At 42.5% G+C, this 22,740-nt stretch overlaps 1 protein-coding gene across 2 annotated transcripts; it reads left to right on the top strand.

Moving 5' to 3' along the window:
* Nucleotides 1-950: 950 nt before the first annotated feature.
* On the top strand, nucleotides 951-21,819 carry PGGHG (protein-glucosylgalactosylhydroxylysine glucosidase). Of its 2 annotated transcripts, XM_075281533.1 has the most exons (14): nucleotides 951-1,040; nucleotides 4,732-5,006; nucleotides 7,012-7,210; nucleotides 8,385-8,814; nucleotides 8,990-9,109; nucleotides 10,305-10,436; nucleotides 11,235-11,346; nucleotides 12,310-12,382; nucleotides 14,330-14,466; nucleotides 15,894-16,027; nucleotides 16,550-16,645; nucleotides 17,563-17,660; nucleotides 18,636-18,847; nucleotides 21,366-21,819. In XM_075281533.1, the coding sequence occupies exons 2-14, from the start codon at nucleotides 4,754-4,756 to the stop codon at nucleotides 21,431-21,433; spliced, it is 2,064 nt and encodes a 687-aa protein (XP_075137634.1). In that variant the 5' UTR covers nucleotides 951-1,040; nucleotides 4,732-4,753; the 3' UTR covers nucleotides 21,434-21,819. The 2 variants fall into 2 exon arrangements, with proteins under 2 accessions (XP_075137634.1, XP_075137635.1); XM_075281534.1 differs by lacking the exons at nucleotides 16,550-16,645; nucleotides 17,563-17,660; nucleotides 18,636-18,847; nucleotides 21,366-21,819 and adding an exon at nucleotides 16,177-16,418 and having other exon boundaries at nucleotides 15,894-16,023.
* Nucleotides 21,820-22,740: the final 921 nt, after the last annotated feature.

The raw sequence follows: 22,740 nt of genomic DNA, 5'->3' as shown, positions 1-22,740 counted from the left end.
CAGTTTAGAGACCCTTTCTTTCAAATGAATGCTGCAACCTGATTGGCTATCACGTCTCCCCACTCACACCCTTTTCACTAGCTTTGAGGAATTCGAGAGAAGACTCCATAGAGGAGGCACCGAGCACTGTGTACGGTCTATAGCACTGTCCATGGACCCGTATACAGCACTGTCTATGGCCCTGTATACAGCACTGTCTATGGCCCTGTATACAGCTATGTCTATAGCACTGTCCATGGACCCGTATACAGCACTGTCTATGGCCCTGTATACAGCACTGTCTATAGAACTGCCTATAGCCCAGTATACAGCACTGTCTATGGCCCTGTATACAGCTATGTCTATAGCACGGTCTATGGCCCTGTATACAGCTATGTCTAGAGCACTGTCTATGGACCTGTATACAGCTATGTCTATAGCACTGTCTATGGCCCTGTATACAGCTATGTCTAGAGCACTGTCTATGGACCTGTATACAGCTCTGTCTATAGCACTGTCTATGGACCTGTATACAGCTATGTCTATAGCACTGTCTATGGCCCTGTATACAGCTATGTCTATAGCACTGTCTATGGACCTGTATACAGCTCTGTCTATAGCACTGTCTATGGACCTGTATACAGCTCTGTCTATAGCACTGTCTATGGCCCTGTATACAGCTATGTCTATAGCACTGTCTATGGCCCTGTATACAGCTATGTCTAGCGCACTGTCTATGGACCTGTATACAGCTCTGTCTATAGCACTGTCTATGGACCTGTATACAGCTCTGTCTATAGCACTGTCTATGGACCTGTATACAGCTATGTCTATAGCACTGTCCATATGACCCTGTATACAGCCCGGCCATCACCGCAGCACCGTCTGACACACTCATATACTTCCCCTGTACGTGACGTCACTTCTAGTTCCATAAAACTTTTGGAAAAAGAAGTTTCCTTCCTGTTCTCGTGATACACAGAGCGGCTCCGGGCAAGAGAGCAGGGAGAATACAGGAGCAGTCTGCGGTGTCTGCAAGGCGAGGCAGGCGGTGTATACAGGTAATGTCCTGGGGCTGTGACGTCACTACATGTATACCTGCCATATAGGAGAGACGGGTCTTAAAGGGGGACACCGGACACATTAGGGCACAGAGATAACATAGAGAAGGCTCCACCATACATGAGCTCCTCTATGAAGCAGAGGGTAAGAGTTCTGTGCAGAGGAGATGATCCTTCTGTGTATTACATAATATTGTGTATTAGATATATCATGTACTGTGTATTACATGTATCATATATTGTGGATTAACATATATTGTGTATTAGATGTATTGTGTATTACATATATCATGTACTGTGCATTACATGTATCATATATTGTGTATTACATATATTGTGTATTAGATGTATTGTGTATTACATATATCATGTACTGTGTATTACATGTATCATATATTGTGTATTACATATATTGTGTATTAGATGTATTGTGTATTACATATATCATGTACTGTGTATTACATGTATCATATATTGTGGATTACATATATTGTGTATTAGATGTATTGTGAATTACATATATCATGTACTGTGTATTACATGTATCATATATTGTGGATTACATATATTGTGGATTAAGCCCAAATGAATGGGCCTAGTCGGGAGGTGTCGCGAGGCGGATGCCGCGGCTGAATAAACTTCGGAATCTGCCTGAAGAAAGGGCAGGTCGCTTCTTTTTTCCGTGAGCCGAAACAAACCGCTCACAGAAAAAGGAAATAACCGTCTCCCATAGATTTATTTAGGAGACGGCAGGATTTTGACACGGACTCCGCGTCAAAATCCTGACTACTTTGCCTGTACACTAGGATTGGGTGCATTATATGACAAGGCAAAAAAACTTTTGTCTTGCCAAAATCTGACCCCCTCCCACCAAAATGTATATAACACAGTCACTTTGATTGGCCAGTTTATAGAGCAATAGAATTTCTTATTGACTTTTAGGGTCCATTCACATGGAGTAAAATGGTGAGGAATTTGGTGTGGAATTTTCCACGCTGAAAAAAAAAATCCTCCCATTGACTTCAGTGGGTGCTGCTAGTTTTTTTTTTTCCACTAGCGGAAAATTTGTACGAACTCAGAAGGTCATATACATCAAATACAGTGGAAAATGTAAAGACACCTAAAAAAGTAGATTATAAAGTTCATGAATTTTTGTGTGTGCTTTATGATAGGTTCACACAAGCGTTCGAGTTTCTATTCTTCGGTTCTGCTTGGACATAAAAAACCCCTATCCATTTAAAAAGAGATTAGTCACAGAAACATGTGGACCCCATAGAGTATAATTGGGTGCATTGGGCTTCTGCACGGTCTCCACTGATTTTATACTGAAATTTGCTTGCAGGATTTTTATCTCCGCCAATTTTAAGCAGAATATGGGACGGAGTGCCTGAACACTAGTGTGATCCGAGTGTTACCTGGATGCTCTATATGCCCCTTTAACCCTTTGCTATCTCAGTAACACTGCCCATACAACACAAATAGACATTAAAGACAATTAGGGGACTTCAAATATCTATTTTATTGCTTGTAATAACTTTGGGTAAGCATTATTATAATTTTTTTTCATAAATTAGACTTTTCACGTCCTTATACATGTGCGGTTTTATACACCGCTAGAAAGCCAACACAAGTGGCAGTAAGGAACCCCCCCCTCCTCTGACAGTTCAGGGCTATGGATGAGTACTGTCTGGGCGAGGGGGCATTCCTCACAGCCCAGCGATGACTCTAGTCTAGACTGTTCAGCGCACTGTCGGCTTTCCCGATCTGTGCCCGGTGTGAAGAGCTTACGGTCCGGTACCGTAGCTCTTCTATGGTCAGAAGGGCGTTTCTGACAGTTAGCCAGAGACGTCCTTCTTCACAGTGCAGCCAATCGCGCTGTGCTGTGGAGCGGGGAGGAACGCCCCCTCCCTCTGCTCGCAGTACTCGTCCATAGACGAGTATTATCAGGGAGGGAGGGGGCGTTCCTCCCGGCTCTCACAGCACAGCGCGATTGGCTGTGCTGTGAAGAAGGACGTCTCCGGCTAACTGTCAGAAACGCCCTTCTGACCATAGAAGAGCTACGGTACCGGACCGTAAGCTCTTCACACCGAGCACAGATCGGGAAAGCTGACAGTGCACTGAACTAAGCGCACTGTCAGCTTTCCGGCAGTATATGGAACTGCATGTGGGCAAAATGGTGAAAGAACCTCTTTAAAGATAACAGTTGGTAATTTTTAAGAAATATGCCTGCTCTCTACCACTAGAGGGAGCTGCTGTCCTCATTTTAGGCTTGAATTTACACTTTTATAATTTAGTTGTATGCGTAGTGTGATTCACACAACTTGTGCCATGTTACATTATGTCACCTATGGACTTCTTTGTTGTACTCTTGTACCCAGTGGCGTAACTAGGAATGGCAGGGCCCCGTGGTGAACTTTTGACCTCGACCGACCCTCTCCTACGCATTCCTGCGCGCTCTATTATGCCCCATAGTGGCCCCTTCACACAGTATTATACTCTGGGGTCTTTTCAGACCCCAGAGTATAATAATCGGAGACCCAGGGGGAGAAAAACATAAAAAAAACTCTGTTACTCACCTATCTCCCGTCTCCTACGCTGTCGGCCTCCGAAGTAGTCGATCTTCAATGACGTCACACGTCACATGACCCGGGACGCAGGCCGGGGTCATGAGACATCAGACGACTAGGCCCAAGCCTGCCCGGATCATGGAGAGGTAAGTAACAGTGTTTTTTATGTTTCTTACCTCTCCCGGTCCGAAAAGACCCCCCCCGAGTATAATGATAGCAGCGGTAGCGGCTGTCACCGGGCCCCTAATGTCCCGGGCCCTGTAGCAGCTGCCTTTGCTGCTATGGCGGTAGTTACGCCACTGCTTGTACCTCCATATTCCTCTCATTTCATAAAGATATTTTTGTTCAGATTCCATATGACGCCTACAAAAAATACTTCATCCTACACACTCTGTCACACAGGTATTCACCCCTGGAGGAGTTGCTTCTGGGAGAGAATATCTGTAGTACTGTACAGGTTACCATATAGCAGCATGTAGAATGCCTACAGTGTCCTACTGCCATTCCTATGTATGTGAAAACTAATTTCTGCATGTCCAGTTGAACAGTGATAGACAGTATGATGATCATTTTTAAAACCATTAGGGGACGTTCACACGTAGGAATTCACTGCATATTCTGCCCTAAATCTGACTCCCATTGTTTTCAATGGAAGGGAGAGATCGCAGCAGGACACTGAAAAAATAAGTGTCTTACACATTCTTGAGACTCCTCGCTGATAAGGCCCGTTCAGTTGGCATTCTGTCATGGCTGGACCGTGGCTGAATATGGCGGTGGAAAATGGCCATCATATAGTGGTTATTCACTGGTATGTGAGAAAGCGCTTTCAAAGGATCTACATGGCCGTTTTTTACCCTACTGTCATCCGAATAAGGCCTTACTAATGTTTATTGCATTCAGGGGGAGGTGCAATTTCCGCACATGAGCCACGCCACCATAATTCTGGAAAGGACCCCATTACACACATAACAGCACTTTGTCTAGTTATTTAACTTATCTTGCCTAAGTATTAAAACTTGATACAACATTTACCTTATGCGCATTGAAACCAATGTTGCCATGTGAACATGCCCTAAGTTATGTTTCTTTCTATAATTCATATTCCTTAATGTTTTTCTTTACAGTTAAAAAATAATAAATACATAAATGGCTGATGTGGAAGATGATCCCTGGATATTTTCAGCAAAATCACTGCCTTCGGACCCCCGACTTATCGCAATAATGGCTAATGGTTATCTCGGCACAAGAGCCTATGGAGAGGTCTTACATGTAAATGGCATCTACAATGGGTCAGTGGGCGACTGTCACAGAGCAAATGTTCCAAGCCCTCTCAATGTCCGTCTTTGTGTAAACAAGGAGGAAGTTGTGGATGAAAAATTCTGTCTGAATATAAAAACAGGTACATTGTTATGACATATTGACATATATTTCCTAACAGAGAGCCATTTATTTTGTGGTGTCGCTGCTTGTCTTCAGTCTAGGTATGGAGTAGGCTGGAATCACATATGCAGTTTTTGTGACCCTTTGAGTCTTTCCTTAAAATATATACACAGTCCAGTTACAATAATGTGACCACCTATCAAAATCCAGAATATCCACCTTTAGCAGAGCAGACCGCTGCGAGACGTGCAGGAAGAGAGGGGATGTCGTGATGATGGTCACTGGGATGTTGAGCCATGCCGACTCCAGTGCCGTGGCCAGCTGCGCTAGGTTACACGGTTGAGCATCCATGGCGCGAACAAGCCAATCGAGGTGGTGCCACAGATTCTCAATTGGGTTCAAGTCCGGGGAATTTGCTGGCCTAGGGAGTACGGTAAACTCATCCTGGCGCTCCTCGAACCACGCACGTACACTGCGAGCTTTATGACACGTGGCATTGTCCTGCTGGTAGATGCCATCATCCTGAGGAAAAACAATTCACATGTAGGGGTGAACATGGTCCGCAAGGATAGATGCATACTTGTGTTGATCCATCGTGCCTTCCACAATGATGAGTGCACCCAGATGGCTGATGACACGTGCCTTCTGCAATTGGTTATTTAACGTTGACGTGAAAAGTAGGCGGTGGTCACATTAATATGACTGGACTGTGTATATCAAAACCACATATGCAATTCCAACCTTAAAGCATATCTCTATTTATATAATACAGCATTTCTTAAATTGTACAGGTGAATCTAAGAATCTTTTAATATACCATATCTTATTAAAGAAGTATGTTTCCCTCATTACTTATTAGGCGGTTCTACTCTTCCTCCTCATTGTCTTTCAGACAGAGTACTTTCCTAATACACACAAGTCTATGAGAGAAGGAGAAGCGGTTAATTGACTTATTGCCTCATTCTATGCAGTCACAGTGTTATCTTGAACTTGCAGTGTTATAATGGATCCCTGACTCACAGTGCAGCAGAGTTTAGCAGCTGAAGCTATTTGTCTTTTTCAGTAGCCCTCTCCCATAGATTTTTATATAAAATGTAACTCTGCCTGGTAAGTGAAGAAGGAACTATTTCTTTAATGAGATTTAAACAAATCTTCTTACATTCACTTGTACTATTGCTTTATAATGCATATATATATATATATATATATATATATATATATATATATATATATATATAGTTGTTTTATAATTGCAAGTATACTAAACAGACAGCTTTTCACAGGGCAATGTCTGAATGTGGGTGGCAGAGCATCAGTGACGGGTGACTACTACTTTAGGGACATTGTTCATAGTTGTAATGTCTATTAGAGATGAGCGAGTACTATTCGAAACGGCAGTTTGGAATAGCATGCTTCCATAGAAATGAATGGGAGTGTCCGGCGCGCTGGGGGATAAGCGGCAGGACGCTGGCTCCGGCTGCGTGCGGGCTACGTCCATTCATTCCTGTGGGAGCGTGCTATTCGAATTTTTTTTTTTTAAAGGGGCTTTTTCATTGGGAAAAGTCATTTTTAACTAAGCACATACATGCAAAGCCTTTAGAAATGATATTCCACACCTACCTTTTGTATGTAAATTGCCTGAATGGTTTTTGAATGAGCCCATTTTTATTCATATGCTAATGAGCTTTCAGCCAGCACAGGAAGTTCCCAGCAGCCTCCTCCCTGCTGCTCTTTCCTATCTATGTGTGCAAACAGGAAGCAGGAAGTCATCAGCAGCACAGGCAACATAGGAAAGAATAGGCAGAGGGTGCTAGGTGTGGAATAGCATTTCTAAAAGCTATGCAAGGATGTGCTTAGTTAAAAATGACTTTTCCCAATGATAGAGCCCCTTCAATCTCTGAAAAATCTTTGTAATATTCATTAGAGAGATGGAATGGCTGTTGAAACAGATTATTTTTCATATTTAATATGATAAGTTATGAAAACCTTCTGACATTCTGCTTCATTACTATGTGTCATTTCAGGAACCTTTAGCCATACCCTCCAGTGCTCTACATTCACAGTTACCCAGCAGCTCTTTGCTCATCGTTTGCACAGACACCTCTTGGTCAACCTAATAACCTTAAGAGGCTCCAGTTCTGTAAGCGTCAATCTTGAAGTCGATTTCAAGGCAGAAAGCCAAGACTTAGATCTGCAGAGAGGCCCCGACTACTGTAATGCTAAGTGAGTACGAATACAGAATATATTTATTGCATCACTTTTTAAATAGCTGTATACAGATGTCCCAGAGTTACCTGAACTTCTGCAATTGGCTAAACAACCCCAGCAGGAAAAAATAAAAAACTATGAAAGGTCATTCAGAAATGTTTATCTGATGCCAGTTTAACCAATTGCAGAAGTTTGGGTTTGGGTCCAGGTACAAGCCATATATGGTTTATCCTCAGGATAAGCCAAAATAGATGATCGGTGGGGGGCCGAGAGCCATTCCCAGGAGTCACTATGGCTCCATTGATGCACAATACAGGGCTGGAATCAGAAAGCTCTGTCCCCTTTATAGTGCCAACTACAATAACTTCAATGAGCTCTGAGCTGCAGTGAAATCCTGAGGTAGGCCATAAATAACTTCTGCCCAGACAACCCCTTTAACTCTGCTACATCTGTACTTCTAAGTGAATAGTAAGATCATTCAAATGATAGGAGAGTCACTCTACTATACATGTTTGTCTGTACAAGATACATTACCAAGCCAGATAAACACGAAGCCTATGATGTATTATGCCACTGTATGCCTTTACAATGGTAGTGAAGTGTATTTTGAGAGATTATCCCAAAGTATACATCAGATAGTCAGCTAAAATGTGTCAGGGCTTTATCTTAATCTGCTGTTGTTACACAGAGAATGGATCAGGAAGCTGACAGCTCCATTACCTATATATCAGCTGAAAAAAGCCGCTCCCATTCAAGTCAATGGTCTCTGATCTGCAGTAAGCTGGACTTGCTACTACATAGGACACATCTATCTGCTTCCTCTATCAGTTGCTCAGACGTGCTGATGGATAGGGGATCCTCGGTGTCAGACTCCCACCGATGTGATATTGATCACCCATCCTTAGGTGAATTAAGAGACAGATATTCATGAATGCTGCTGCCTCATTATCTTCATAGGAATGTTGAAGAAAAGCAGAAGTTATGTTCCATAGATTTGTGCAGAAAGTAACCTTCTGGTAGGAGGACTCTGGTCCCTTGTTCTGTGATTAGTGGTGGGCCCAGCAGTCAGACCCCCACCAATCTAGCAGTAGAGGACAGCTTTTTAGCGGAGTGCTCCGTTAACCTTTAAGACTGTCTAACATTAGTTCTGCTCCATTTCTAGCAGTCATGCTTGTGCTTTGTTTTGTAGGTACATATATGGAAGCACACTAACCGCTGAGATTCCTTCCTGTCCCCTGAAGACGGTTCATATGATCTACACTCCAGTACCCCAATGCCTGACCCTAGACTCTGAGCGGGAAAAAACATGGGTGTTCCTTACAGCTGTTTCAGAAACTGAAAAAGATGTGAAAGAAAGCTTTGAGGAAGGCCTTTCTCTAGCTGATAAGGGCCACCTGTTATCTTCACATACAGAAGCATGGGCACAGCTATGGGAGGGTAGCAGGATAGATGTGGAAGGTTCCTTGGTTCTGCAGCAAGCTGTCATTGGATGTCTCTATTATTTGCTGAGCTCTTTACCACCACTGGGATCTAATGAAGACTTCAATGGCATCAGTCCAGGAGGTCTGTCGAATGGGCAACACGATGAAGATTATTGGGGACATGTTTTTTGGGACCAAGTATGTGTCATTGGTAAAGCCATAATGTTATCACTATATGAAGTGTCATATACAGCATGGCTCCTATATGCACTATACGAGTGCTTAACCTAATATTCAGATGATGCTTTTAGCTGGTCTATAAATGTTTTTTTCCTAATTTACTTGACTAATATAATTATTTCTATTTCCTAAGGACACTTGGATATATCCAAATATTCTACTGTTTTACCCAGAGATGGCTCGCCATATTCTTAAATACAGGATCCGAACCCTCGAGGGAGCAATTCAGAATGCTAAGCAACAGGGGTGTAAAGTAAGTAAAAAAGTGACACTTGTAAGAAGAGAAATGTATTTTATTGTCCTGAAGCCATTGTATGATTTTGTATCGTTTAGTTAGTATTTATTAAAGGGGATGTCCGGAATAACTGGAAATCCCTACACTAATGTAATCCCCCTCCCCCTCCTACTTTCTAAATTACATAATTATGCAAATATAATTATATGTATCCATACCCCTGGGGAGGTCATGTGACCATCCCAGGGACATTTTCTGATTATCTTGGGACGATCCGTTTCCCAGTTTCTGGAAACAATATCCTGCTGGCCTTAGAAGCAGCTGACAGACGTTGTGCTGTAATTAAAGCTATGATCTACAAGTACACCCAGGTCCTTCTCCACTAGTGACTCCCCCCAACTTTACTCCCGCAGACACATGTTATATGCAGATTATTTTACCCAGATGCATCACATTACACCTAGCCACATAGTCATTTGGATACCCAAACACTAAGTCTGTCCAAATGTGTTTTTAACCTGCGTAAATCCCTCCATAGATTGTACTGTACTACATAGTTTGGTGTCAGTTGCAAAAATGGAGACAGTGCTATTAATCTCAGTTATATTTGATGTATTCTGTATACAATAATCGTGTTATAACTGGCATTAGCTTGTTCTATTGGAATATATTCATCACGTTACATGGTTCCTGCAGCGTTCCCTAGTGTGCGCCCATTGTGGTTGGATTGGTTGCATAGTCAGCCCTTCTTTTTTTCTGTCTTATGTAGATTGTGAGCTCCATATAGGGCTCACAATATACATTTTTCCCTATCAGTATGTGAGGAAATCCACGCAAACACAGGGAGAACATACAAACTCCTTGTAGATGTTGTTCCTGGCAGGATTCGAAATCCAGGACTCCAGCGCTGCAAGGCTATAGTGCTAACCACTGAGCCACCGTGTTGCCTCAGCCCTTCTTTATTCTGTATCTTTCTAATTTTATCTGTATGATGTGATTATTTAGATGTATTTTCATGATCAAATTTGATACTTTTTCTTTTACAAGTTTTGAATTTATTTCTTCCTTTTTTGCATTTTAATCTTTATAGTGAAGGGCCTTATTTTTAATTTGAAGAACTATAGCAGTTTGTATGTTCATATAAATAAAAAATAAATAAATAAATCAAGCTATTATAACAGACTTGTGATATGATATTGTACTTGTCTTTTAGGGTGCTAAGTTCCCTTGGGAAAGCGCTGTAACAGGATATGAAGTTTGTCCAGAGAAAATTTATGGTGATCAAGAAATTCACATTAATGGAGATGTGTTAATGATATTTAAACAGTACTATTACATGACAAAGGTAACAATAAGTCCACTATTTATTGGTTTTATCTGAAATAAAGCAATTAACGTACTGTATATACTCGAGTATAAGCCAAATTTTTCAGCACAGTTTTTGTGCTGAAAAAGCCCCTGTCGGCTTATACTCGAGTCAGCAAAAAAAAAAATAATTTTTTCCATGTGTCTGAAAGTGCCCGGTCTACTGAATATAGGGGATCTGCAGTGCTCCTGTTCCGTCGGGAAGGGGTTAATAGGAGCACTGCAGAGACCCTATATTCAGCCAGACTGAATTCCAAGTGGGGGAAAAAAAAACAGTCCTCAAGCTTGGGGAAGGGGCAGACAGACAACCAAAACACCCCCTCCCCTTCCCCAGCATCTACTGCACCCAAAAACTCAGACCATTTTAATTTTTGAAATTTTCCAGTAGCTGCTGCATTTCCCCCCTAGGCTTATACTCGAGTCAATAAGTTTTCCCAGTTTTTTGTGGTAAAATTAGGGGCCTCGGCTTATATTCGTGTCGGCTTATACTCGAGTATATACGGTAGGTTGGCATCGTTATGGCATTTTAACATTCCATCCATTTAAAAGGCTTTAGAAGAATGGAATCATCTAAATACTTCCTTTATAGTTTCTATTCCTCTACAAGCCACTCCTGAATTTGGCTAAAAAAAACCGCAACAAAATCTGCAACAAAAAAAGCTGCGCTTCTGCAACGTGGGGCCTCAGCCTAAAGCTCCGAAATGCCAGCATGGGACTACTGAATGGCTCTAAGTGGTGTTTTTTTTTTTTTTACCAATGATTTTGTTTTATCTGATAGGATGTGGATTTTTTTGCATTGTGCGGTGGCTGGGAAGTGGTGAGCTCAATTGCTGATTACTGGTGTAGCAGAGTTGTGTGGAGTGCCGAAGAACAGTGTTATCACATTAATGGTAGGAACCTATTAGACAGGGACACACTGGTATAATCCAAAAAGAAAAGAGTATATAGTACTAAGCAAAAATGTCATTGGTTATTTAAAGGTGATATTCAATTAAAGGGGATGTCCCTGCCTCCTGCTGAATGCCCCTGTCACTATTGGTCACTGCTATGTATTTATGTACACAGTAACTAACCATTAAGCACTGTGAAGGGAACAGGGGGATTCAGATTTTGAAAAATCCTAAAATCCAGCAAACTGATAACTAAATTTGTACTATCCCTTAAAGGGGTAGTCAGGGATAACCCCATTTTCAATATGAGTTTGGGAAAGGTAAAAAAAACAAACAACCCCCATACTCACCTGTATCGGTGCTCTGGTGTCTTCCAGCTCAGTCTGGTCCTGCTGCTCTTGTGTTTTCTTCCAGAGGTCCCCACCACATTGTAACTTCCTGTGTCCCTTTCCTTAGGCCACTGATCGGCCTCAGCGGTCACATGGTCGTTGAGGCCAATGGGCAACCTAAGGAAAGGACAGGGGACATCATTACCTGTGACTTCCTGGGTTCCTTTCCTTAGGCCAGTGGTTATTAACCTTGTTTGAGGTACGAACCCACCAGTTTCATATGCACATTCACTGAACCCTTCTTTAGTGATAAATCAAATATGATTTTTTTCCAAATTCAAGACATAGGTATATGGTTTTTTTTTTTACTGGTACACAAAATGAACCGTGCATAGGGCCTAGGGTTCGATCAAACCCCGGTTAAGAACCACTGCCTTAGGCCCTTGAGAACTTGCGCAGATCTCAGTGGGTCCCTTTCTATGACATTAACATACCCTGATAGTGGTTGTCTTTATGTCCACTGATAAAATGGCAGCTTTGTGACATTGAAGCGGTGGACCGGCCTCTTTACTTGTGTATACTTGTATTTGAAGGGAGTGTTCTCACAATGCAGAATGACTTTTTCTCTATATAGGTGTGATGCCTCCAGATGAATATCACAGTGATGTTAATAACTCTGTATATACAAATGTGCTGGCACAGATCAGGTGATGCTTGCTTTCCATTCTTTCTTATCATGTAATATTACTTGAGTCCTATGGTCAGGTCTGTGTTCTACTAATCCGTATTATAGTGGGTAATATTGTACATAGTAACCCAGAGTTTTTCTCATGAGAAAGTAAATGCTGTATTACAGGAATATTCTCCTTGGCACCATACAGCAGCGCACAAAGTGACATTGGATCAATATATAAATTTTTTTAAATTTTTTATTACTAAAGTATATGATTTTTCCTTTGATTTTTAAAACCCGTCTTGAGTGTGTCTATATTTTAGACAGAAATCTCTATCCCTATAGAACACTGCAAGACAGTGTGTGTGTCAATGACTACTTTCCAATGGACGAATTTGATGTATGAACCACAAGGGGGCGCGCGAGTGTTGTGCTAGCATGTAATGTGCAGTGTGGTGAAGTTGAGCATTGTGACAAGAGATAAAATACTTAGAATTTTTGTGAAATGTGATGGCATTTGCTGAGAAATGGCATGATTCACTAGTTGTGGTTGGGTAAATGAGTGTGAGGAAGAAGAGGCTTAAATAAGATGTAAACTGATCTGCGGTGAGGACACAGTGTGGATATAATATGCTCAAAGATGCCCAACTTGTATCAGTACTTTGGCACTACATGGCAGCTGCTCTTTTTTGTGACCTCTTGGCCTCAACCCTGGATGAAGCACCACATTGCAGTAAAGCAGTCTTTTACAGTAGCAGCAAAGTAATTTAGATTTTTGGCTAATACTATTCCTGGCGGGTTCACACCTGCGCCCCAGTCTCCGCTTTCAGGTTTCCATCTTCTGCCGACAGGAGACGGAAACCCGGCAGACAGTGTCCGCCCGTGAGTGTTTTGTGGTCTCCGCGGCGAAACTGTTTTTTTTTTTAACCGGACACAAAGTCCTGCATGTCTGACTAGTTTATACCACAACATGCCACAGAATTTTGGCTTTGGTTATTCACATATCACCAATCCTGATTGAATGCTGTACAGTTAATGACTTATTCTTTAGCCCAGACCTGGGCAATGTACGGCCCGCGGGCCATATCGGGCCCCCTGACTGATTCAGTCCGGCCAGCATAACTTGACTAGGGACGCGTGTCTTAGTGCCGGCAGGACAGTGCAAGAAGATGGAGATGTGTGGTGTGTGTCCTAAGGTACTGAGGGGGGATGCGAGATACAGGGTGGAGAGTGTGTGTGTCTGTCTGTGTGTGTCTATGTCTCAGTAATCTAGAGGCAGAGAAGGAAGGGGAATGTTATACTGTGGGCAGATATGGAGGAGGAATGTTATACTGGGGGCATAGATGGAGTGGGGGACATGAAACTGGGGGTAGATGAAGGGGGCACTTAAACTGGGGGTACATTAAACTGGGGACAACTGGAGGGGGCATTAAACTGTGCAGGTAGCTGGAGGGGGACCTGTCTGCCTCTAGTTTAATGTCACCCTCCAGCTACCCCTATCGTTTAATTGTTGCTTCCAGCTGCCCGAGTTTAAACGTCCCCCTCTAGTTTCCACCAATTTAAACTGGGGCACCAGGAGAAGGTCTTAATACTGTGGGGCAGTTGGAAGGGAACATTATAACGTGGGGGCAGATAATGTACGGGTGACTGTAGGAGGATTATACTTTGTGGGGGCACATGAAAAGATGATTGAGAATGGGCGGAGTCAACTTAGAAGTGGGTGTTACTAAATTTGCCGCGGCGCGCATGGCCCTCTAGAATAGTTTCAATTTCTTATGCGACCCCATGGGAAAATTAATTGCCCACCCCTGCTCTAGCCAATGGCAGCGTGAGACATGGATCGAAAATAATTGAAATACTCGATCTGAAAAAGATCTGTATTAAATGTAATATTTTATTAATCATCTAGCCTTATGCATATTATAATTGTAAAAGGAGCTTTAACCTGATTTTATTTTAACGTAACCTTTTCCTTGCACAGCCTAAACTTTTCTATGGACCTGGCTAAAGATTTGCAGCAACCCATCCCAGACATATGGAACGAAGTAGCCAGCAAAATTAAAGTCCCGTTTGATCCAGAGAATAATTACCATCCGGAATATGATGGCTACCAAATAGGTATTTATATAGTAAGATAAATTGCTTTTGTTACAGTAATGAAAGGACGTCTTCCCATTTTCTACATTTATGGCATATACAGAGAGCATTAATGTCTTATCAATGTGACTCCAAGCTCTGGAAGCCGCACTTACCTTGGGAAGGAGAGTATTGGTCACTCCGTTTTGTATTTTTTATATGGAAAAAGTGCTTGAATATTTACTCTTCCATTCACAGTGTCCCTAACCGCTGTTTTTGGTCCCAGAGGTATCATAAATGTCTCAAATGAAATACCCCATTCTATAAAACTGTTATGTAACTGCTGTGCAAATGTTGAGCGGAGTTTTGAAATCGCTTGCACCGTTTTGTTGGTAGTTCTGCAGTTTTAAGGGGGAAGGGTGGTTGATGATGCGGGATGGGACTGTAAGACTGCACTGACACCTACAAAATGGTGTGACATATGGTGAGAACCTTCCTCACCTTACGCCAAAGCTCTTGAACTTTTACCCTCCAAGTTGATGAAATAAAAAGCAACTTCCCAACTCAATACAGGATGATAGAAGACATGTCGTAGTACTATGAAGACTTTGTTTCTTTATAGTGTACAGCACAAACCTTGGTCTGGCTACACTGGGGTGCCCAATACGTCGATCGCGATCTACCGTTCGATCGTAAAGGACGTATGGGTCGATTGCGGGATACAGCCAGGGATCCCCAGTGTCTGCTTGTTCACAGTGCAGGCTGAGAGTCGACTCTCAGCCTGCGCTGTGAACAAGCACTCTGGACACTTGCAGGCCAGGCAGCAGCAGCTCCGGGGGATGACGCGCTTCCCTGCTATTAGTGATGGAGGGAGCCGGGGTGCTGCTTGTTCACAGCGCAGGCTGAGAGTGCGCTGTGAACAAGCAGACACCGGGGATCCCTGGGCAGCCACAGAACGCCGCTGTCTCCTGCTCTCACGCTCCGCCTTGCCCCCGCCCACATGCCTGGCCCCGCCCACATGCCCACCCACAGGCCCGCCCCCGCCCACAAGAAGTGGGTAGTAGATCTTTTGCCTTGGTCAGTTTATAAAGTAGCTCGCATGTTGAAAAAGTGTGAGCACCCCGCTATAGTATCTTTCATAAGGTCTCTTTTTATCCAGAGAAGGAAAATGGCCTAAGATACAGCTATTCAAAGTCCCCCTCCCCCCCCACCCCCGCCCCATACAACCTGTACTCCAGAGACAAAATCCGTCAATAAAGTATATTACAATATTAACTAATGTTACAAATGCTGCTCGAAAAAATCCAAAATTGCTCTGAAAGTTTAGGGGTACACTTTAAATGTGAGATTTTATGACAGCAAAAAAAAAAAGACTTTGCCCAGTGTGCAGGGAAGACAAGCTATAGCGCCGATGGTTTTCCATTTTTAAGGTGCTTTATCCTTACTGTTTGCCCTCTAAATCTATACAGGTGATAAGGTCAAACAGGCAGATGTGGTCTTACTTGGTTACCCCCTGATGTTTCCCATGTCTCAAAGACATCGCAGAAATGATCTTCACATCTATGAGATGGTTACAGATCCTGATGGACCTGCCATGACGTGGGTAAATATGTAGCATTGATTTGTGATAAAGCAGATGCTTATTCATTGAAATGCAGTTACAATTGTTAGGCTAGATTCACACAACGTGTTTCACCTGAACTGTCCACTCAATGTTATATCTAATATTTCCAGAATTTTTCTTTTTAATAGAAACAAAAAGGTGTCAATTGAGAGACTGGAGTCCAGGCACAGAAGTAAACCTAGCGTGGGACATAGAGGTTGGGTAGTTTATAGGACCGGCTTTATGGAGAACTATAGACTATAGATCTAATGATGGTGGGAGAGACTGGATGAAAGGGAGGGAAAGGTTGCAGTTATCTGTTCACTAAGATTTCTAACTTGAGATGATCTGTGACCTTACCTCTACTGTACAATGTGTGAGTATATTGCGTTCATTTAACACCTTCCATTTAGAAAATAAGATGATGTGATGTTTAGCTGTGTAATGTGTGGTACAATGCAACGTCAGTACATTATACTTACTGTCTGTACTGAATAATTTACTGTATTCTCCTATTTACAGAGCATGTTTGCAGTTGGCTTTATGGAGTTAAAAGAACCCAAATTGGCACAAAAACAATTGAAGAAGTGCTTTGCAAACATAACAGATCCATTTAAGGTCAGACCTCATGTTCTAATCTTAAAAAGAAATTGCCTTTGAAGTGAATGGAATTTTAAGACGCTTGCTCATTTAGTATATTAGGGTTAATAAGGAGGAATGTAATTTTTTATTAATTATTATATCACAGTTTCCTGTATTCGGCAATTTTATATACAACTTGAAAACCCCTTAAAGGGTGCATTCACACAGAGTAACGTTGGCGTTTTTTGTGCTTATTTTGGCACATAGCGCCGCGTATACGCCGCGTTTGCGCCGCGCTATTTTGCGGTCGCGTTAAACGGCGTATACGCGGCGCTATGTGCCAAAATAAGCACAAAAAACGCCAACGTTACTCTGTGTGAATGCACCCTAAGGGTGAATTCACACTACGTAAACGGCAGCTTATTCTGAATGTAAAACACGTTCAGAATAAGCGGCGTATAAAGCAGCTCCATTCATTTCTATGGGAGCCGGCATACGAGTGCTCCCCATAGAAATGAATGAGCTGCTTTTTTTCACTACGAGCACTCCCATTGAAGTGAATGGAAAGTGCCATTCGTGTACGGCTAGCTCTGCTCATGCCGAGCCGTACACGCGGGCACTTCCCATTCACTTCAATGGGAGTGCTCGTAGTGAAAAAAAGCAGCCCATTCATTTCTATGGGGAGCGCTCGTATGCCAGCTCCCATTGAAATGAATGGGAACTGCTTTATATGCCGCTTATTCTGAACGTGTTTTACATTCAGAATAAGCTGCTGTTTACGTAGTGTGCATGCACCCTAAATTTAGATTGATTGGGGAAGATTTACTTAACATAAACATGTGCCCGATTTACTTTGTGTTATGGACACTTTGAGGGGACTTTCCTACTCCAGCCTTAATAAAGGCCCCAACTCTCAATTCATTTTCATGACATTGACCTATTTCTACTTTCAGATATGGACTGAAAACGCTGATGGTTCTGGAGCTGTCAATTTTCTCACAGGCATGGGAGGATTTTTACAGGCTGTGCTGTTTGGTTATACCGGATTCAGGTCTGTTTGTATATAAGTAGCAGGTCAAAGTGAGGCAGATCTCTCAGAAACACTGTAGTTATACCGTGTAGAGCACAGGATAGAGACAAGGCTATGCTAGGGGCGCACACTGTCACCCAGTGTAGTCATGGGACAGGAGCTGACTTCCTGGCAGTCTAGTTCACTGCTCTTTCTACTTCTCCTTCCACACTTCTGCACCAATCTGTTTTTCCATATTAGCTTCCTCTCAGATACTTCCCTCTACCTGATCCCATTGACTATAATGGGGTCCGTGTGCTTGCCGCGAGATCTCCACAGGGATCTTGCGGACAGGAAAGTAGTTCACCATCTACTTTCCTGTCTGCCTGATTCTGCGGGCAGTACGCGGCAAGCACATGGACCCCATTGTAGTCTATGGGGTCTGTGTGCTTTTACAGCAAAGCGCTTGCATTTGTGTTTGTATTCTGTTTACCCGGACGGAATCCAAATGCTGATGTGAACGAAGGCATACTCCGTTCCCGCTCCCTGATTTTCCACCATTCTTTATGCTGAGCAGAACCTGTATTGGATCTACACGTGCAGGGGCTAGACGATTAGAGAAAGTACAGGACTGCTGGATCACGGGTGTTGCAGGCAGGAGAGCAGTGGCTTATTCTTTAACAGGCTAGGCTCTGCCTCAATGTGGCAGGGTGCTGGTGGATTTGGTTCAATTGTCTCCATACACTCTCCCTGTATAGCGGCGTTACAGGGAGAGCATTGGTGGCTCTGGAAATAACATCATATTACAAAAATGCATCAGATCCCAAAACACAAAAGGTATGAGTCCTAGACAACCCCTTTAATAGACATAAAATGGGGCCCAACTCCATATTTCCAATTTTATAACACTTATTGTTTTAAAATGGAATGTCTATGAAGATCATAGGTATGATGAAGTAGCCATATACTTTTGGTGTGTATTAGATCCAGATTATTTTCATTGTGCTTTTATTCTAGAATCACAGAGAAAAGTCTGGAATTTGATCCCACGTTCACTGATGATGTCACAGCATTACACATTACCGGAGTCTGTTATCTTGGTAACAAAATTAATTTCACTTTTTGCAAGGACCTCACAACAGTGGAGTTGACTTCATTTTTTGACTCCCAGGAGTATGGACTGGTTATTGCATTTGATGATTTATCACCGAGTATACCACTGTTTATTGGTAAGTTATTAGGTATTGTTTCTTTACTTTTCTGAAGTTAGAAATGTTACATTTACTGTAAATTAGGCATTATACACACATACAGTTGTGCTATAAAGTTTACATACTCTGGCAAATTATTTGGGTTTTTTTTTGCCTTTTTTCAACCAAAAACATCAAAATGACCCTGTACAAAAGTTCATATACCCTGGCGATTTTGGCCTGATAACATGCCCAAAAGTTGACATTATATTGGACATATTATTGGAGATCTGCAGCACAAACTAAGAGGTGTTGAAGGAAAGGGTTTCTAACAGGAGGGACAGGATTACACACTAGGATTCACTTGCCATACAGTCAGTGTACAAGATTAGTGCCCCATAATATTCCCAATATATGCAACGTACATCATATTTAGAGCCTAAAGTACCGTATTTTCCGGCGTATAAGACGACTTTTTAACCCCCAAAACTTTTCTGAAAAGTTGGGGGTTGTCTTATATGCGGGGTGTCGCGGGATGGTTACAGTCTATACTATAGGCAATGTGTAATATATATTTGGTGTGGAATGTATTCTCTAACCTGTTGTATACATCAATGTGTAGTTGGCTGATTGGGGTCTAGTGTGTTAGCACATTGTATGCAAATACCTCTAACTAGTGAGGACAATGGGTGGAGATAATCTGATTGTGTCCCCAAGAAGATGTTGGATGGTGCATTGTCCACAGGAGACAGGGAGTCTGCTCTCCTTGGCATAGGTGAGGGGGGAAGGATCTGTGACTCAGCCCTTCCCACCCACAGATATAGGATGTAACAGTCTTAGTATGTAGTTAGCAGTTAGTATGGGTTAGCCGGCCTGTGCACAGCTCTGCAGAGAGCCAGGATTTAGTTACAGGACCAAGGAACCAAAGCTATCATTGGATTGTGACTTCTGTGGACTTATTGTTATTACGGTTGATGTGACCGCCGCCGGCTACTAACTTTGTGGATTACAATAAATTGCTGTTGCCTCCCGACCTCTTGCGTCCCTGTTGATTCAAAATATCCTCCGGAGGAAAGACGTATACCTTCGCTCCGTGACACGGGGTATACGGTGGGGCAGGGGGTGGAGGAGCGGGATCGCAACCTTCCTGCCGCCGCTGGCTTCCTGCAGCGGCAGGAGTGGAGCAATGCTGCGGCCCGGGTCTTCATGGCATCCGCCGGGTATGTAAAGCTAATGGCAACTGCTCTGTTGCAGATCGGTCGCCATAGCAACTGATTGCGGAGACCCGATGCTAATGCCTGCAATCAGAATGTACTCTGATTCCAGGCATTAAAACTTAACCCCTCTCCCATCCACAAAGTGTAAAAACACCCCCTGGGGCCGGTCCCCACCGGCCCCATACCTTTAAAGTTGCAGGCCGGCTCCTGCACGGCGAGGTCGCATGAGCCGACCTGTTCCAGTGACAGCCGGGAGCCTACTGAAGGCTCCCAGGCCTGTCATAGCAATATTACTATTGCGGTTGGTCTATGACCAGCCTCAATAGTAATGTACTAAATCTCCCATAGACGGCAATACACTCGTATTGCCGTCTATGGGAGTTGCAATCAAATGATTGCAGGTTCAAGCCCCCTAGGTGGGGGCTAATAAAATAGTTAAAAAAAGGAAAAAAAAAAGTTAAAAAAAAAAAAAAGTTCTAAATCACCTCCTTTCCCTAGAATGTATATAAAAGTAGAAAACTACTGTTATACATATCAGTTACCCCTATGTCCGAAAATGCCTGGTCTACATATGAAATATTTTTCCTGTATGGTGAACGTCAAAAGTGCCAAACCGCCATTTTTTTCACTGTTTCGCCTCTGATTTTTTAAAAAAGGTGATCTAAGTATTACACATTCCCCAAAATGGTATATCTACGGTAAATGTGGCCCCGCCAGAATGTCAGTGCAAAAAAAAACAAAACAGGTATCTAGGCGAAAGGGCCTGTCCAACCGCCTGTCCAGTTTCTCTGGGGTTTAGGACGGAAACCCCAGGGCGGACAGCGGTGGTAGTGTGAACCCTCCTTTATAGAAAAGATGGTTTGAGACTGGAAAGCAAATAAAAAAGCATTAAAGAGTATGCTAAGGGGTAAGTGTGCATTAAGAAGAGGTACCCCACAGAAGGGGGTAGAGAGGTAGTCTTATACAGCTAGTATATCCCAAACTCTATATTTTAACTGGAAAAGTTGGGGGTCGTCTTATACGCCCGAAAATACGGTATATAGAAGTCGTTTGAGTCACAAGTTTAGCAAAATCTTCAGATCTCCGTGCACAGACCACTAAACTCATAGTTTAACATGTGCAAAGGTCTGGGCATCCTGTCAGTTAGTACTTCGCAACTCTGCCCACCTTAAGCACTTTTTTATGATTCAGTTTTTCCTGTGTATACCAGTAATGGTGCATTAACAGTTGTCGGAAACTTTCACATTTGTTCTTGACGGTGTTTCGCTTAGAACAAGAACTGCATTATACTGTAGGTAGATGGATTGCTAAAATACACATGTCTATTTTTAATTCTACAGGTAAACCAGTGTCCTTTCCGACTAAAACAGGCCGGGTTCAGCTGAAGCCTTCCTCATCTGAATACTAATAGCAGGAGACAAACACAAATGTTCTTATGAAGATTTATACATACGGTATTTTATTTCCCTGGGGTCTTTTCTAATATAGGACTCTTAGTCTAGTTATTCTTTTCACAGGTACAAATATCATGGGAATGCTATAATAAGTTACCTCAGGGTAGAGAGATAAAACTTTTTGCAGGTGAAGATTTAGGCTAAGGTTCCATGTCCCAAAGCTGTGGGAAAAACCATGGCAGAAACACATTGCGGTTTTTCCTGTAGTGCTATTCACAGAAAGTGGAAGAGGAAACCTCTGCGGACTTTCTGCTTCAATTCCCTATTGGGAAACTGGTGGTGTTTCCGTAGGTATAATTGACATGGATTTCCAAAATTGTATTTTTGTGTTTTTCTGCAAAGTGTGGATGGGACTCGCAACTTGAGGCCCTGGCCTTTAACAGATTTTGCTTAAAGTAGACATAGTGTAAATTAGTTCTACCATCAAAATTTACTAGATAATTGTCTTTCTTATAAGCAGAATAATTGAAATTTTGGAATATTTGTTGTTTGTAAATTGTGCATTTTTTAAATAAACTCAAAATGTAACAACAAAAAATTACCATCAACATAAAGTATATTGTGTCCACTACTTGAATAAGTAAATCCTACTATCCTACTAATATTATAAATGTGAAGGTTTGTGTTTGTGTTACTCTTTCACGCAAAAACAGCTGAACCGATTTGGATGAAATTTGGCACATAGATAATTTGTACACTCGATTAGCACATAGGCTACTTTTTATCCCGGTAAATGACATGGCTTCACAACTTTTATGAATTTATTTAACGCACAGATAACCCTGAGTCCATTGTGTACAAGCATTTGCTTATTATCTGATCTGCTTCAGTGCTGACACATTGGAAGGGAAAACCCCTTTAATCCAAATTGGCAGTTTGTGTCACGTTTGTGTCTATGCCCAGACCCAGAATCCGGACTGCATACTGCACTGCTAAGGGAACAGGAGAAGGAGATTTTCCCTGACACTACGGTGGCTAGCTAGGCCCTGCCTGTGGGTGGTGGTCAGCTGTTCCCAAGCTAGCCTTGGCCCCGACAACTCCTGGCTTTCTAACACGAAGGCCTAGCCGACAGATAGGGCGAGAGCTACAAGAGAGTTAGGAACTGGGGATACTAAGGTAGTCACCCCTACAGAAACCAAGGTGCAGCTGCAGACAAAACAAATAGAATTGGGTGTGCTGAACAACAGACACGCAGCACAACACAATACGTAACAAGAGAATAAGGAGAAGGACAGTGGAGAGGTGAGGAAAGGGTTAACAC

This window comes from Leptodactylus fuscus, chromosome 7, assembly GCF_031893055.1.
Source record: "Leptodactylus fuscus isolate aLepFus1 chromosome 7, aLepFus1.hap2, whole genome shotgun sequence".
NCBI classification, from domain to species: domain Eukaryota; kingdom Metazoa; phylum Chordata; class Amphibia; order Anura; family Leptodactylidae; genus Leptodactylus; species Leptodactylus fuscus.
The sequence above is the reverse complement of the archived record's forward strand: the minus strand, read 5'-3'. Positions and strand labels throughout refer to the sequence as shown.